We start from the raw sequence: 15504 nt of genomic DNA on the forward strand, positions 1-15504 counted from the left end.
ACCCCCCCCTCATTATTACACAGGATCCCCTCCGCCATACTCCCCTCATTATTACACAGGACCCCTCCGCCATACTCCCCTCATTATTACACAGGACCCCTCCGCCATACTCCCCTAATAATTACACAGGACCCCTCCGCTATACTCCCCTCATTATTACACAGGACCCCTCCGCCATACTCCTCTCATTATTACACAGGACCCCTCCGCCATACTCCCCCTTATTATTACAAAGGACCCCTCCGCCATACTCCCCTCATTATTACACAGGACCCCTCCGCCATACTCCCCTCATTATTACACAGAACCCCTCCGCCATACTCCCCTCATTATTACACAGGACCCCTCCTCCATACTCCCCGTCATTATTACAAAGGACCCCTCCTCCATACTCCCCTCATTATTACACAGAACCCCTCCGCCATACTCCCCTCATTATTACACAGGACCCCTCCGCCATACTCCCCTCATTATTACACAGGACCCCTCCGCCATACTCCCCTCATTATTACAAAGGACCCCTCCGCCATACTCCCCTCATTATTACAAAGGACCCCTCCTCCATACTCCCCGTCATTATTACACAGGACCCCTCCGCCATACTCCCCTCATTATTACAAATGACCCCTCCGCCATACTCCCCCCTCATTATTACAAAGGACCCCTCCGCCATACTCCCCCTCATTATTACACAGGACCCCTCCGCCATACTCCCCTCATTATTACACAGGACCCCTCCGCCATACTCCCCTCATTATTACACAGGACCCCTCCGCCATACTCCCCTCATTATTACACAGGACCCATCCGCCATACTCCCCTCATTATTACAAAGGACCCCTCCGCCATACTCCCCTCATTATTACACAGGACCCCTCCGCCATACTCCCCTCATTATTACAAAGGACCCCTCCGCCATACTCACCTAATTATTACACAGGACCCCTCCTCCATACTCCCCCTCATTATTACAAAGGACCCCTCCGCCATACTCCCCTCATTATTACACAGGACCCCTCCGCCATACTCCCCTCATTATTACACAGGACCCCTCCTCCATACTCCCCCTCATTATTACAAAGGACCCCTCCGCCATACTCCCCTCATTATTACACAGGACCCCTCCGCCATACTCCCCTCATTATTACACAGGACCCCTCCGCCATACTCCCCTAATAATTACACAGGACCCCTACGCTATACTCCCCCTTATTATTACACAGGACCCCTCCGCCATACTCCCCTCATTATTACACAGGATCCCTCCGCCATACTCCCCCTTATTATTACAAAGGACCCCTCCGCCATACTCCCCTCATTATTACACAGGACCCCTCCGCCATACTCCCCTCATTATTACACAGGACCCCTCCGCCATACTCCCCCTTATTATTACAAAGGACCCCTCCGCCATACTCCCCTCATTATTACACAGGACCCCTCCGCCATACCCCCCCTTATTATTACACAGGACCCCTCCGCCATACTCCCCTCATTATTACACAGGACCCATCCGCCATACTCCCCCTCATTATTACAAAGGACCCCTCTGCCATACTCCCCCTTATTATTACAAAGGACCCCTCCGCCATACTCCCCTCATTATTACACAGGACCCCTCCGCCATACTCCCCTCATTATTACACAGGACCCCTCCGCCATACTCCCCTCATTATTACAAAGGACCCCTCCGCCATACTCCCCCTTATTATTACACAGGACCCCTCCGCCATACTCCCCTCATTATTACACAGGACCCCTCCGCCATACTCCCCTCATTATTACACAGGACCCCTCCGCCATACTCCCCTCATTATTACAAAGGACCCCTCCGCCATACTCCCCCTTATTATTACAAAGGACCCCTCCGCCATACTCCCCCTTATTATTACACAGGACCCCTCCGCCATACTCCCCCCATTATTACACAGGACCCCTCCGCCATACTCCCCTCATTATTACACAGGACCCCTCCGCCATACTCCCCTCATTATTACACAGGACCCCTCCGCCATACTCCCCTAATAATTACACAGGATCCCTCCGCCATACTCCCTTCATTATTACACAGGACCCCTCCGCCATACTCCCCTCATTATTACACAGGACCCCTCCGCCATACTCCCCTCATTATTACAAAGGACCCCTCCGCCATACTCCCCCTCATTATTACACAGGACCCCTCCGCCATACTCCCCTAATAATTACACAGGACCCCTACGCTATACTCCCCCTTATTATTACACAGGAGCCCTCCGCCATACTCCCCTCATTATTACACAGGATCCCTCCGCCATACTCCCCCTTATTATTACAAAGGACCCCTCCGCCATACTCCCCTCATTATTACACAGGACCCCTCCGCCATACTCCCCTCATTATTACACAGGACCCCTCCGCCATACTCCCCCTTATTATTACAAAGGACCCCTCCGCCATACTCCCCTCATTATTACACAGGACCCCTCCGCCATACCCCCCCTTATTATTACACAGGACCCCTCCGCCATACTCCCCTCATTATTACACAGGACCCATCCGCCATACTCCCCCTCATTATTACAAAGGACCCCTCTGCCATACTCCCCCTTATTATTACAAAGGACCCCTCCGCCATACTCCCCTCATTATTACACAGGACCCCTCCGCCATACTCCCCTCATTATTACACAGGACCCCTCCGCCATACTCCCCTCATTATTACAAAGGACCCCTCCGCCATACTCCCCCTTATTATTACACAGGACCCCTCCGCCATACTCCCCTCATTATTACACAGGACCCCTCCGCCATACTCCCCTCATTATTACACAGGACCCCTCCGCCATACTCCCCTCATTATTACAAAGGACCCCTCCGCCATACTCCCCCTTATTATTACAAAGGACCCCTCCGCCATACTCCCCCTTATTATTACACAGGACCCCTCCGCCATACTCCCCCCATTATTACACAGGACCCCTCCGCCATACTCCCCCCTCATTATTACACAGGACCCCTCCTCCATACTCCCCCTCATTATTACAAAGGACCCCTCCGCCATACTCCCCTCATTATTACACAGGACCCCTCCGCCATACTCCCCTCATTATTACACAGGACCCCTCCTCCATACTCCCCCTCATTATTACAAAGGACCCCTCCGCCATACTCCCCTCATTATTACACAGGACCCCTCCGCCATACTCCCCTCATTATTACACAGGACCCCTCCGCCATACTCCCCTAATAATTACACAGGACCCCTACGCTATACTCCCCCTTATTATTACACAGGAGCCCTCCGCCATACTCCCCTCATTATTACACAGGATCCCTCCGCCATACTCCCCCTTATTATTACAAAGGACCCCTCCGCCATACTCCCCTCATTATTACACAGGACCCCTCCGCCATACTCCCCTCATTATTACACAGGACCCCTCCGCCATACTCCCCCTTATTATTACAAAGGACCCCTCCGCCATACTCCCCTCATTATTACACAGGACCCCTCCGCCATACCCCCCCTTATTATTACACAGGACCCCTCCGCCATACTCCCCTCATTATTACACAGGACCCATCCGCCATACTCCCCCTCATTATTACAAAGGACCCCTCTGCCATACTCCCCCTTATTATTACAAAGGACCCCTCCGCCATACTCCCCTCATTATTACACAGGACCCCTCCGCCATACTCCCCTCATTATTACACAGGACCCCTCCGCCATACTCCCCTCATTATTACAAAGGACCCCTCCGCCATACTCCCCCTTATTATTACACAGGACCCCTCCGCCATACTCCCCTCATTATTACACAGGACCCCTCCGCCATACTCCCCTCATTATTACACAGGACCCCTCCGCCATACTCCCCTCATTATTACAAAGGACCCCTCCGCCATACTCCCCCTTATTATTACAAAGGACCCCTCCGCCATACTCCCCCTTATTATTACACAGGACCCCTCCGCCATACTCCCCCCATTATTACACAGGACCCCTCCGCCATACTCCCCTCATTATTACACAGGACCCCTCCGCCATACTCCCCTCATTATTACACAGGACCCCTCCGCCATACTCCCCTAATAATTACACAGGATCCCTCCGCCATACTCCCTTCATTATTACACAGGACCCCTCCGCCATACTCCCCTCATTATTACACAGGACCCCTCCGCCATACTCCCCTCATTATTACACAGGACCCCTCCGCCATACTCCCCCCATTATTACACAGGACCCCTCCGCCATACTCCCCCCTCATTATTACACAGGACCCCTCCGCCATACTCCCCCCTCATTATTACACAGGACCCCTCCGCCATACTCCCCTCATTATTACACAGGATCCCCTCCCCCTTACTACCCCATCATTACACAGAACTAGGGCTGCAACTAACAATTATTTTCATAATCGATTTATTGTTTCGATTAATCGGTTAATAACCTTCAAAAAAGTGTGGTGTATAATTTAGTTAATATGTAAAGTTTAAAAAAAGGCAATTTATTCTTAAATATCTCTATATGAAGTGGTAAATATAAATCACCAACTATATGGTTAGGGAGCAAAATATCGAATCCACTCTGAGAATAACAGACAGAAGTGATATATACTGTATATACTATTAGAGGAGATACACTGTATATACTATTAGAAGAGATACACCGTATATACTATTAGAGGAGATATATACTATTAGAGGAGATATATACTGTATATACTATTAGAGGAGATACACTGTATATACTATTAGAAGAGATACACCGTATATACTATTAGAGGGGATATATACTATTAGAGGAGATATATACTGTATATACTATTAGAGAGGATATATACTGTATATACTATTAGAAGAGATACACTGTATATACTATTAGAGGAGATATATACTGTATATACTATTGGCCCTTGTACACACGGTCGGAGATTCTGACGACCAAATCCGTCTGAGTTATTCCGACGGATTAATCCCGGACGAGGTCCGAAAGGGATGTTGCATACACACGGTCGGACAAAGTTGTCGGAAAATCCGATTGTATACTATTAGAGGGGATATATACTGTATATACTATTAGAGGGGATATATACTGTATATACTATTAGAGGGGATATATACTGGATATACTATCAGAGGGGATATACTGTATATACTATTAGAAGGGATAAATACTGTATATACTATTAGAGGAGATATATTGTATATACTATTAGAGGGGATATATACTGGATATACTATTAGAGGAGATATACTGTATATACTATTAGAGGGGATATATACTGTATATACAATTAAAGGAGATATACTGTATATACTATTAGAGGAGATATATATACTGTATATACTATTAGAGGAGAGATATACTGTATATACTATTAGAGGAGATATACCATATATACTATTAGAGGAGATATATACTGTATATACTATTAGAGGAGAGATATACTGTATATACTATTAGAGGAGAGATATACTGTATAGACTATTAGTGGAGATATACTGTATATACTATTAGAGGAGATATATATACTGTATATACTATTAGAGGAGATATATATACTGTATATACTATTAGAGGAGAGATATACTGTATATACTATTAGAGGAGAGATATACTGTATAGACTATTAGTGGAGATATATACTGTATATACTATTAGAGGAGCCTTGCCCCTGCCAGGAGCCTTGCGCCACAGGTAGTTCAGGGTTTGAGGCCCTTCCTCTGTGAAGGACGACCATTACTATACCCCGGTGTATGTTTTGCTGTCATTTCATGGTTCACTTTTTTGTTCATAGGGTTCAACAAACACCCCACTGAGAAGCCCCCAAAAAAAAAAAAAAAAAAAGAACACATTAAAGAATACTACATTAGAAAGAAAGAATTGTTGTGACTTTATATGAGGCCATGGCTGTCCAGTACACAGGTTTCCACCCCTAATTATATAAAAAGAAGGGGAAATGAGGGCAGAAGGGGCAGAAGGGGCAGAAGGGGCAATGGGACTTTATATGAAGCACAGCACTGAGGATGAAACATTCAATAAAGGTAAACATGGTATTTATTAGTGACAAAATTGAGCAATTGAGTGCAATAGATGATATTCATATTATATCAATAAGTATGGTACAGAGAAGGTAAAACATGATTAATAAATCGCATAATCGTAAAATTGGTTGCATAATAAACAATGTAACACATGATTATTAATGACATCTGCAGTGCGCCCAAATTATGTACACACATAATAAGTATTATATTAAATGAATTGAAGACTCAAACAATTGAAAGCCAACAGTATGCACATGGTTATTGTGACATGACATTGAATATGAAAGCTCAACGCGTTTCGTGGATTAATTCCACTCATCAGGAGCAGCTATGGGAATACCTATAATAAATTATAAATGAATGATTAATGGTTATGTGAAGGATATGCTGTGTGTTGTTATGTATACTGACACTTGTAATCTCTGTCTACTTACTCTGTCTCTCTACTCTATAAACATCGTTGAAAGAGAAAAAACAATTTGTGACAATAAAAGTGAGATTTCTTTTATCGTATATTGTTGTACATGTTTCTTACTTACTAGTAGCCCCCCCCGGTACAGTCGCATTGTCCTCTTCTATTGGTGGTGTTATTGGTAAATTGGGGATGGGTGAAAAAACTATATTGGGTGGCCATATGTTTAATTCAATATCATAAAAACCAGCAGTGATTTTATTCCATAAATTAAAAAGTTAACCTTTTATCATCCTCTTTGCCATCTCCGGGATCTTTCAGCTACTACCGGTCTACTGCCTCCAGGAGTGGTGTAAATTTTTGTTTATTAAAAATCTTACAAACATAATAAAAAACATATTTACTTATATACAAAATAAATAAATAAATATAAAAAAAAAAAATTATATATATATATATATATATATATATATATATATACAGTGCCTTGCGAAAGTATTCGGCCCCCTTGAACTTTTCAACCTTTTGCCACATTTCAGGCTTCAAACATAAAGATATAACATTTTTATTTTTTGTGAAGAATCACCAACAAGTGGGACACAATTGTGAAGTGGAACGAAATCTATTGGATATTTTAAACTTTTTTAGCAAATAAAAAACTGAAAAGTGGTGCGTGCAAAATTATTGGGCCCCTTTACTTTCAGTGCAGCAAACTCACTCCAGAAGTTCAGCGAGGATCTCTGAATGATCCAATGTTGTCCTAAATGACTGATGGTGATAAATAGAATCCACCTGTGTGTAATCAAGTCTCTGTATAAATGCACCTGCTCTGTGATAGTCTCAGGGTTCTGTTGAAAGCGCAGAGAGCATCATGAAGACCAAGGAACACACCAGGCAGGTCCGTAATACTGTTGTGGAGAAGTTTAAAGCCGGATTTGGATACAAAAAGATTTCCCAAGCTTTAAACATCCCAAGGAGCACTGTGCAAGCCATCATTTTGAAATGGAAGGAGTATCAGACCACTGCAAATCTACCAAGACCTGGCCGTCCCTCTAAACTTTCAGCTCAGACAAGGAGAAGACTGATCAGAGATGCAGCCAAGAGGCCCATGATCACTCTGGATGAACTGCAGAGAACTACAGCTGAGGTGGGAGAGTCTGTCCATAGGACAACAATCAGTCGTACACTGCACAAATCTGCCCTTTATGGAAGAGTGGCAAGAAGAAAGCCATTTCTCAAAGATATCCATAAAAAGTCTCGTCTAAAGTTTGCCACAAGCCACCTGGGAGACACACCAAACATGTGGAAGAAGGTGCTCTGGTCAGATGAAACCAAAATCCAACTTTTTGCCCACAATGCAAAACGATATGTTTGGCGTAAAAGCAACACAGCTCATCACCCTCAACACACCATCCCCACTGTCACACATGGTGGTGGCAGCATCATGGTTTGGGCCTGCTTTTCTTCAGCAGGGACAGGGAAGATGGTTAAAATTGAGGGGAAGATGGATGCAGCCAAATACAGGACCATTCTGGATGAAAACCTGTTGGAGTCTGCAAAAGACCTGAAACTGGGACGGAGATTTATCTTCCAACAAGACAATGATCCCAAACATACAGCAAAATCTACAAAGGAATGGTTCACAAATAAACGTATCCAGGTGTTAGAATGGCCAAGTCAAAGTCCAGACCTGAATCCAATCGAGAATCTGTGGAAAGAGCTGAAAACTGCTGTTCACAAACACTCTCCATCCAACCTCACTGAGCTCCAGCTGTTTTGCAAGGAAGAATGGGCAAGAATTTCAGTCTCTCGATGTGCAAAACTGATAGAGACACCCCAAGCGACTTGCAGCTGTAATCGCAGCAAAAGGTGGCTCTACAAAGTATTAACGCAAGGGGGCCCAATCATTTTGCACGCCCCACTTTTCATTTTTTTATTAGTTAAAAAAGTTTCAAAAATCCAATAGATTTCTTTCCACTTCACAATTGTGTCCCACTTGTTGGTGATTCTTCACAAAAAATAAACATTTTATATCTTTATGTTTGAAGCCCGAAATGTGGCAAAAGGTTGAAAAGTTCAAGGGGGCCGAATACTTTCGCAAGGCACTGTGTATATATAAATTAGACAGACATTGGGGGACAGAGCAAGGAGTAGAAGCAGCAGTGACAGCCCACAGCTCCATCAGACATCGGAGCTGTAGGGAGATTCTTTCCTCCTTATCTGCTGTGTGTGTAACTCCCCGAATGTCTTCACCAGTATAGAGCCATTCTACTAGAGGGGGGTTAGCAAGGTCCCCTCCGATCACCCCTCACCTAATCCTGGATGGGGGTCCCCCTTATCACCCCTTCATTCCTCCTAGCTGGGGGGTCTTTGTTAACTTGTGGGGGAGGAAGGGGAGTTCCTATGTTCCTGGATAGGGGCCGCCTTATCACCCTCCCTGCAGTCCTACTGGCTGGGGGTCTTCTATAACTGGAGGGGGCAGGGAGGCAAATTCCTGTATATCTGGATGGGGGTCCCCTCTTATAACCCCCCCCAACAATCCTAGTCTCACGTACTCCAAGCAATGCTGCACCTGTTACTGCGTGTAATACTGCACCTGTTACTGCAAGCAATACTGCACCTGTTACTCTGAGCTATACCGCACCTGTTACTGCAAGCAATGCTGCACCTGTTACTGCGAGCGATACCGCACCTGTTACTCTGAGCGATACGTCACCTGTTATTGCTAGCGATACTGCACCTGTTACTCTGCGCTACACCGCACCTGTTACTCTGAGCGATACGTCACCTGTTACTCCAAGCGATACTGAACCTGTTACTGCGTGTAATACTGCACTTGTTACTGCAAGCGATACCACACCTGTTACTCGAGCGATACCGCACCTGTTACTGCAAGCGATACTGCACCTGTTGCTCTGTGTGATACTGCACCTGTTACCCAGTGTGATACTGTACCTGTTGCTCTGTGCGATACTGCACCTGTTACTGCGAGCGATACCTCACCTGTTACTCCAATTGATACCGCACCTGTTACTGCAAGCGATACTGCACCTGTTGCTCTGTGTGATATTGCGTCTGTTACCCAGTGTGATACTGCACCTGTTGCTCTGTGTGATACTGCACCTGTTACCCAGTGTGATACTGTACCTGTTGCTCTGTGCGATACTGCACCTGTTACTGCAAGCGATACCTCACCTGTTACTCCAATTGATACCGCACCTGTTACTGCAAGCGATACTGCACCTGTTGCTCTGTGTGATATTGCGTCTGTTACTCTGTGCGATACTGCACCTGTTACTCCATGCAATACTGCACCTGTTACTGCAAGTGATACTTCACCTGTTACTGCACACAATACTTCACCTGTTACAGTGAGAGATACTGCACCTGTTGCCATATGTAACGATACTAGTGTTAGCATCTGTCTTCTGAACAAAACCTTGTTATCCTTAACTTGCATACTTCGAAATACAATCACTGTTAACCCTTTGTGGATTTTGTGTAAGCTGCTTCCTTAACCTGGGTATCCTACTCCTGGCCCCACCCACAAGATGATTGGGCTTCCTGTCATGTGACAGTTTCACGTGGGTTTGCACTGAACTCAGTTTGGCCCAAACTCACATGAGACTGTCACATGACAGCAGGCTGCCACCCCTAATCGGTTGTGGTCATGGAATTCCCCACCCCTGCATGTAACAAAGGGGCAGGCATGTTGGTGACATCATTGTGGACAATGCTAATGAACAATATATGTCCATGTGGCCATAATGGGTCAATGATGTCACCAGCATCCCCACCCCTTTATGATAAAGACTGTTTCCCTTGTTATGTGAGGTTGATGAATTCCACGGCCGCAGCTAACTGGGCCTCCTGTCATGGGTTCAGACCAAAATTTAGCTCATCACTAGTTACGGAAATCCATAATGACCAGAAATAATCTTTTACTTTATATTACATTTAATGAAATCTGATTGGACGATAACCACATGGATGCAATAACTTTTGATGTCTTTACAGGAGAACAAGATGTCCAACGTCAGTGATGAGACGGAATCAAAGGGCTTTTACACCCATGAGCATTTGTTTACTATCATACTCTTATCTTTCACGACCCTCGTAGGCGTCCCCGGCAATGCTCTGGTGCTCTGGGTTACCGGAATGAAGATGAAGCGGACCATGACTACCATTTGGTTTTGGAACCTTGCTGTGGCCGATATTATCTGCTGCTTGTTTCTCCCATTCACTATAGTGCAGTACTTCTACGGAGAATGGCTGTACGGTCCCGTGCTCTGCAAGATGATTCACTTCGTTGTTCCATTGAACATGTTCACCAGCGTCTTCACCTTGGTGGCTATCAGTGTTGACCGTTGCATCCTGGTTGTCCAACCCATTTGGGCCCGAAATCACCGAGGAGTACGAACGGCGTGGATGACCTGCTTGGCTATTTGGACCTTGTCCTCCCTGATGTGTCTACCTAAAGTCCTGTACCAAAAAATGGACATTATTTATAACAAAACTTATTGCTATTCTGAAGAGCACATAATAGAGCCCACCACTTACATTAATATGGTTTTTGGTTTTCTGCTTCCATTCCTAATCATTTCTGCCTGTTACATTTCTGTGGCTTTTATATTACACAATAGAAGAGCTACAGAAGTTGGTAATAAAATCATCAAGGTGTCTTTAGGGATCATAGTCGCATTTTTCATCACCTGGGCCCCCTACCACATCATGGGCGCAGTCCTGCTATTCACTGTAAGTGATGTAGTGCTCATCCTAGATCTGTTCTCACTGTCTCTGGCCATGTTCAATAGTTGCATCAACCCAATTCTCTATGTCTTCATGGGGAAAGATATGAAGGATAAGGTGAAACATTCTATTTCAGAGCTCATGCAAAGTACACTTAATGAAAGCCTATCAAAAACACCACCTGAGAGCAATCAGCACATTGGAGCGGACGACGTGCCGCGACAGTGAAGATCTCATTGTAAAATGTGCCAAAGGATGATTGCCAAGACAATTGAAGGAAGACCTCTGTGTGAATGCTTAAGAATCTGTAGACTTTTTTTGTTCAACTAGTGATTGTGGTCAACTGCAACTGCAGGAAATCTTATCAGGGCATTCTAGGGTGGCTGTACATGGGCAGATATCTTGTACAAGTCACATGTCATCGAGGCCTACTGCTGTTTGACTGACGCGGCCAATGGGCGTTGGCGGCACACACATAAGGTCTAGGCTGCCGAACCTACGTGCTTAAATCGCATTGATATATCCCATGCTTATGGAAACCCTGGTCTTCAGGGACAACTTTCTCAAGTGCCTGGTATTTCCCTCCCCCTACCAAGATAGGAAAGCCTCACCTTTATTGCCCAAGGAGCTAGAAGATTCCTACATTTTACATTTTGCAAATTAGCTTCAGCCAATTCAGTCAGTTACAGTCCAATGGAAAGTAATTACAGGCTTGTCTCTAGGGAATGGGTGCTCAACCTGTGGCCCTCTAGCTGTTGTGAAACTCCAAGTCCCATCATGCCTCTGCCTTTGGAATTCACAAATGTACTTGTCAGCCTTATATTGCTTCGTAGGCAAAATCCGTTTGGTCAGGTTGGGGTATCCTGGTTGATTGTTTCCTCCATAAGCCCTAAAAGATTTTCCTCAAATATACATGTACAAGCAGCAGTGACGGTTGGTGGTCAAATTTTTTTGGGGGGGGGGTGCGCAAACAAACTGAAAAATACTGAACCCATCAATTGCAGCCATTGTGTCCCATCATATGGCAGCCATTTGTGCCCGTCAAATGCAGCCACTTGTGCCCATCAAATGCAGCCAGGCATGTCCCCTGGCTTGGTTGTCACTTCACTAACCCCCCACATGGCCGGTCCGGTGGCACTTACCGCTCGTGTGGCGGGGATCTGCTCCTCACCGGCAGTGATGGGGCTCTCCTCCTCGGCGGCTCTCCTCCTCATCGGGATGCGGCGGCTGTGGCTCCTATGTCCGCTCTGTGACCTTTGGGTCTTTTTCCTTTCTCCAACCAGGGAGGGGGGGGTCCTCTTTTTTGGGACAGCCCTGCAAGAACTTGGAGGACCGGCTTTCAGCAGGTCTCTATAGAGCAGTAAAAAGAAATTGTAAAAGCGAGCTCAATAGTAAATAAATAACTAAATCCCTCTGAAGGGTGAAACCAACACTCTGAAGAGCCAGTTCAGTACCATCTCTATGCCGATGACACCCAAATCTGTCTACTCCTCATCTCACTGCTTCAGCCTCCTCTCGCATTACTAACTACTAACGGACATATCAGCATTGATGTCAACGCTTCCTTAAACTGAATCTCTCTAAACCCCGAGCTCATAATACTCCCTCCCTCCTGTGCCCCCCTCCATGACTTTTCCATCAAGATGAATAATGCAGCCATCAATCCCTCCCCCCATGCCTAGGTGTAATCCTAGACTCTGACCTGTCCTTTCAGCCCCAAAGCCAATGGTTGTGAAAAGCTTGTAGACATCTCTCAATTCTCCCCTTTTTAACTAATGAAACCACCAAGATCCTCATTCACCCACTTCAATTTAATGTCCTCTACCCCTCTCTGCCAATCCCTCCACTGGCCTCCATTCAGTGTCCTCCACCCCTCTCTGCCAATCCCTCCACTGGCTTCTATTCAGTGTCCTCCACCCCTCTCTGCCAATCCCTCCACTGGCCTCCATTCAGTGTCCTCCACCCCTCTCTGCCAATCCCTCCACTGGCTTCTATTCAGTGTCCTCCACCCTTCTCTGCCAATCCCTCCGCTGGCTTCCATTCAGTGTCCTCCACCCTTCTCTACCAATCCCTCCGCTGGCTTCCATTCAGTGTCCTCCACCCCTCTCTGCCAATCCCTCCTCTGGCTTCTATTCAGTGTTCTCTACCCCTCTCTGCCAATCCCTCCACTGGCTTCTATTCAGTGTCCTCCACCCTTCTCTGCCAATCCCTCCACTGGCTTCCACTCAGTATCCACCACCCCTCTCTACCAATCCACTGCCTTCCACCAAGAATACAATTCAAAATACTAACAACAACATACAAAGCCATCCATCACTCTGCCCTGAGCTACATTACCAACCTTGTCTCAAAATATCACCCTCTGTGCTCCATCCAACACCTCCTTCTCTCTAGCTTGAACATCATCTCTTCCCATGCTCATCTCCAAGACTTCTAAGACTTCTAAAAAACCCAGTGGCAGCCCCTCCATAGCCCCCCACCCCCCCCATCAATGCCTTTGGCCGGCCACTTGTATTCCAATGGGGTTTTATTTTTTTAAGCACATGATTAGAGCCAGAGGCTCTAATAAGCTTCAAAAAAGGGTGGGCTCCGGACGCAGTTGTGTGACAATAGCGAATGAATATTCGCTATTGTAACACTGATTCTCCTCCCGGCCAATCAGGAAGCGGCCCCTGAGACCCGTCACCCAATTGGCCGAAATGGAGATCTGATCGGATTGGCCGCCATTAGGAGACACAGGGGAAGTGAGGAAGCAGCTGCCCGCAGCACAGAGAGAAGCCGCCACCACCCGCCACTGACTGACTGACTGACCTGGGGGAGGGGGGTGCTGCCCGCGACCCAGGGGGGAGATATAGCGGTGGATTGTTTGCTGCCCCCCTCAAAAAAAATAAAAAACACCAGCCGCCACTGGCAAAACCTCTCCCACGTTCTAGAACTTCCAACCCCCATCTACCTTTATGTCTCCGACTCTGTCCACCTTTAGGTGATCCCTGAATATGCATATCTTCAGGGACGTCTACCTGGCCTCCACCTAAAGACTGAACTTTTACTTTCTCCATCAACTCATCCAACCTACCCCTCCCCCTCCCCCTGCCCCTTTATAATATTTGGTAACTGTCTCTCGTTGTTTTGTAAAGTGCTGTGAAAACTATTTTGACGCCACATAAATCCTGTATAATAATAATAATTTCCATTTGATCATGTGGTCTTTGTTGGAATGGGGGTTCAGCCCATCTGAACTCTGATCTTCCTCTTTAGCGGAAATCACAAGACTAAACATCTAGGCTTTTGTAAATGATACTTTGTAACCAATCTAACAATCAATCAGTTTATCAATAATTGTATTATAGACCTCAGACACCGACCAAAGAATCTACTTCTGGACTGCTTGAGGCTGGTCTGCATTCGCTGTTCTTCCAAAATTGCTTTTCTATATATTTATAGAGGATTGTATAATGTATCTGTAGAGTGTCATGACTTATACAAATTTAATTGTAAGCTAGCTCAGATATTCAATGCGTCCCATAAACATAATAAAAAGTGTAATACAGAAATAAATACGAAAATGTTTGAAAAATTTGAGCGTGTTTTTTAATTCTTTACTTTAATTTTCCTAGGGAGATAAAACAATAAGTAAAGGGAGTAGACAAGGATCAGAGGTCTTCACCTCATAAACTTCACCCCAAAATATTGTAAGTCTCATTAAACAGATAAGGTGCATGTGATAAAAGGGGGGACATTTTATAGAGATGAAGCCACAAAGCTAGTTGGGGGTCTCTAGAACAGACACGGTTGGATTTACGCTGGCAAGACCCTACTCAGAGTGATTGGCATGCAAGACTAGAAGAGAGGAGAGCAGAGCCGATCTGAGTGTAGCAATGTAACAGAAAATAGATTTATTCAAAGTAATGCACTCACTAGACAGAAGATGATTCTAGGCTGTGTGTCATCCAGATCAATGCAGAGATATGTGGCAGCACTAAAAGAGCACAGTCTCCTTGGACCCAAAGGCACTGGCAGGGGCGGACTGACCATTGGGCTACTTGGGCACTGCTCGAGGGCCCCATGCCACTAGGGGGCCCCATCAGGGTTGCCAGCCTCAGTAAAACCAGGGACAGTATGTAAAAAATGTTTTTTACATCTGTCTTTGAAATGTTCCTGACTGACATCCTTTTGGTCTAAAAATCCCGAGATTATAGCTGCCCCTCCTCTCCAGTACCTTCTCAGCCAATAGTAACATGTCTGTGTGTACTGTGTGCACATGTATGTGTATACTGTGTGTGTACTGTGTGATTGTATACTGT

General features: G+C 45.7%; 1 protein-coding gene across 3 annotated transcripts in view; it reads left to right on the forward strand.

The window, feature by feature from the left end:
• The window catches only part of LOC143973697 (C3a anaphylatoxin chemotactic receptor-like), a 163805-nt gene extending 149026 nt beyond the window's left edge, over positions 1-14779 (forward strand). For all 3 annotated transcript variants that reach the window (XM_077474545.1, XM_077474546.1, XM_077474544.1), the window contains exon 2: positions 10469-14779. In XM_077474545.1, coding sequence (XP_077330671.1) covers positions 10478-11428 — 951 coding nt within the window. In that variant the 5' untranslated portion in view covers positions 10469-10477 and the 3' untranslated portion in view covers positions 11429-14779. The remainder of the gene's footprint in view (positions 1-10468) is intronic.
• The last annotated feature ends 725 nt before the right edge of the window (positions 14780-15504 follow it).

Source organism: Lithobates pipiens, unplaced genomic scaffold (assembly GCF_037356315.1).
Source record: "Lithobates pipiens isolate NorthernLeopardFrog02 unplaced genomic scaffold, aLitPip1_a1.2 Scaffold_92, whole genome shotgun sequence".
Taxonomy (NCBI): domain Eukaryota; kingdom Metazoa; phylum Chordata; class Amphibia; order Anura; family Ranidae; genus Lithobates; species Lithobates pipiens.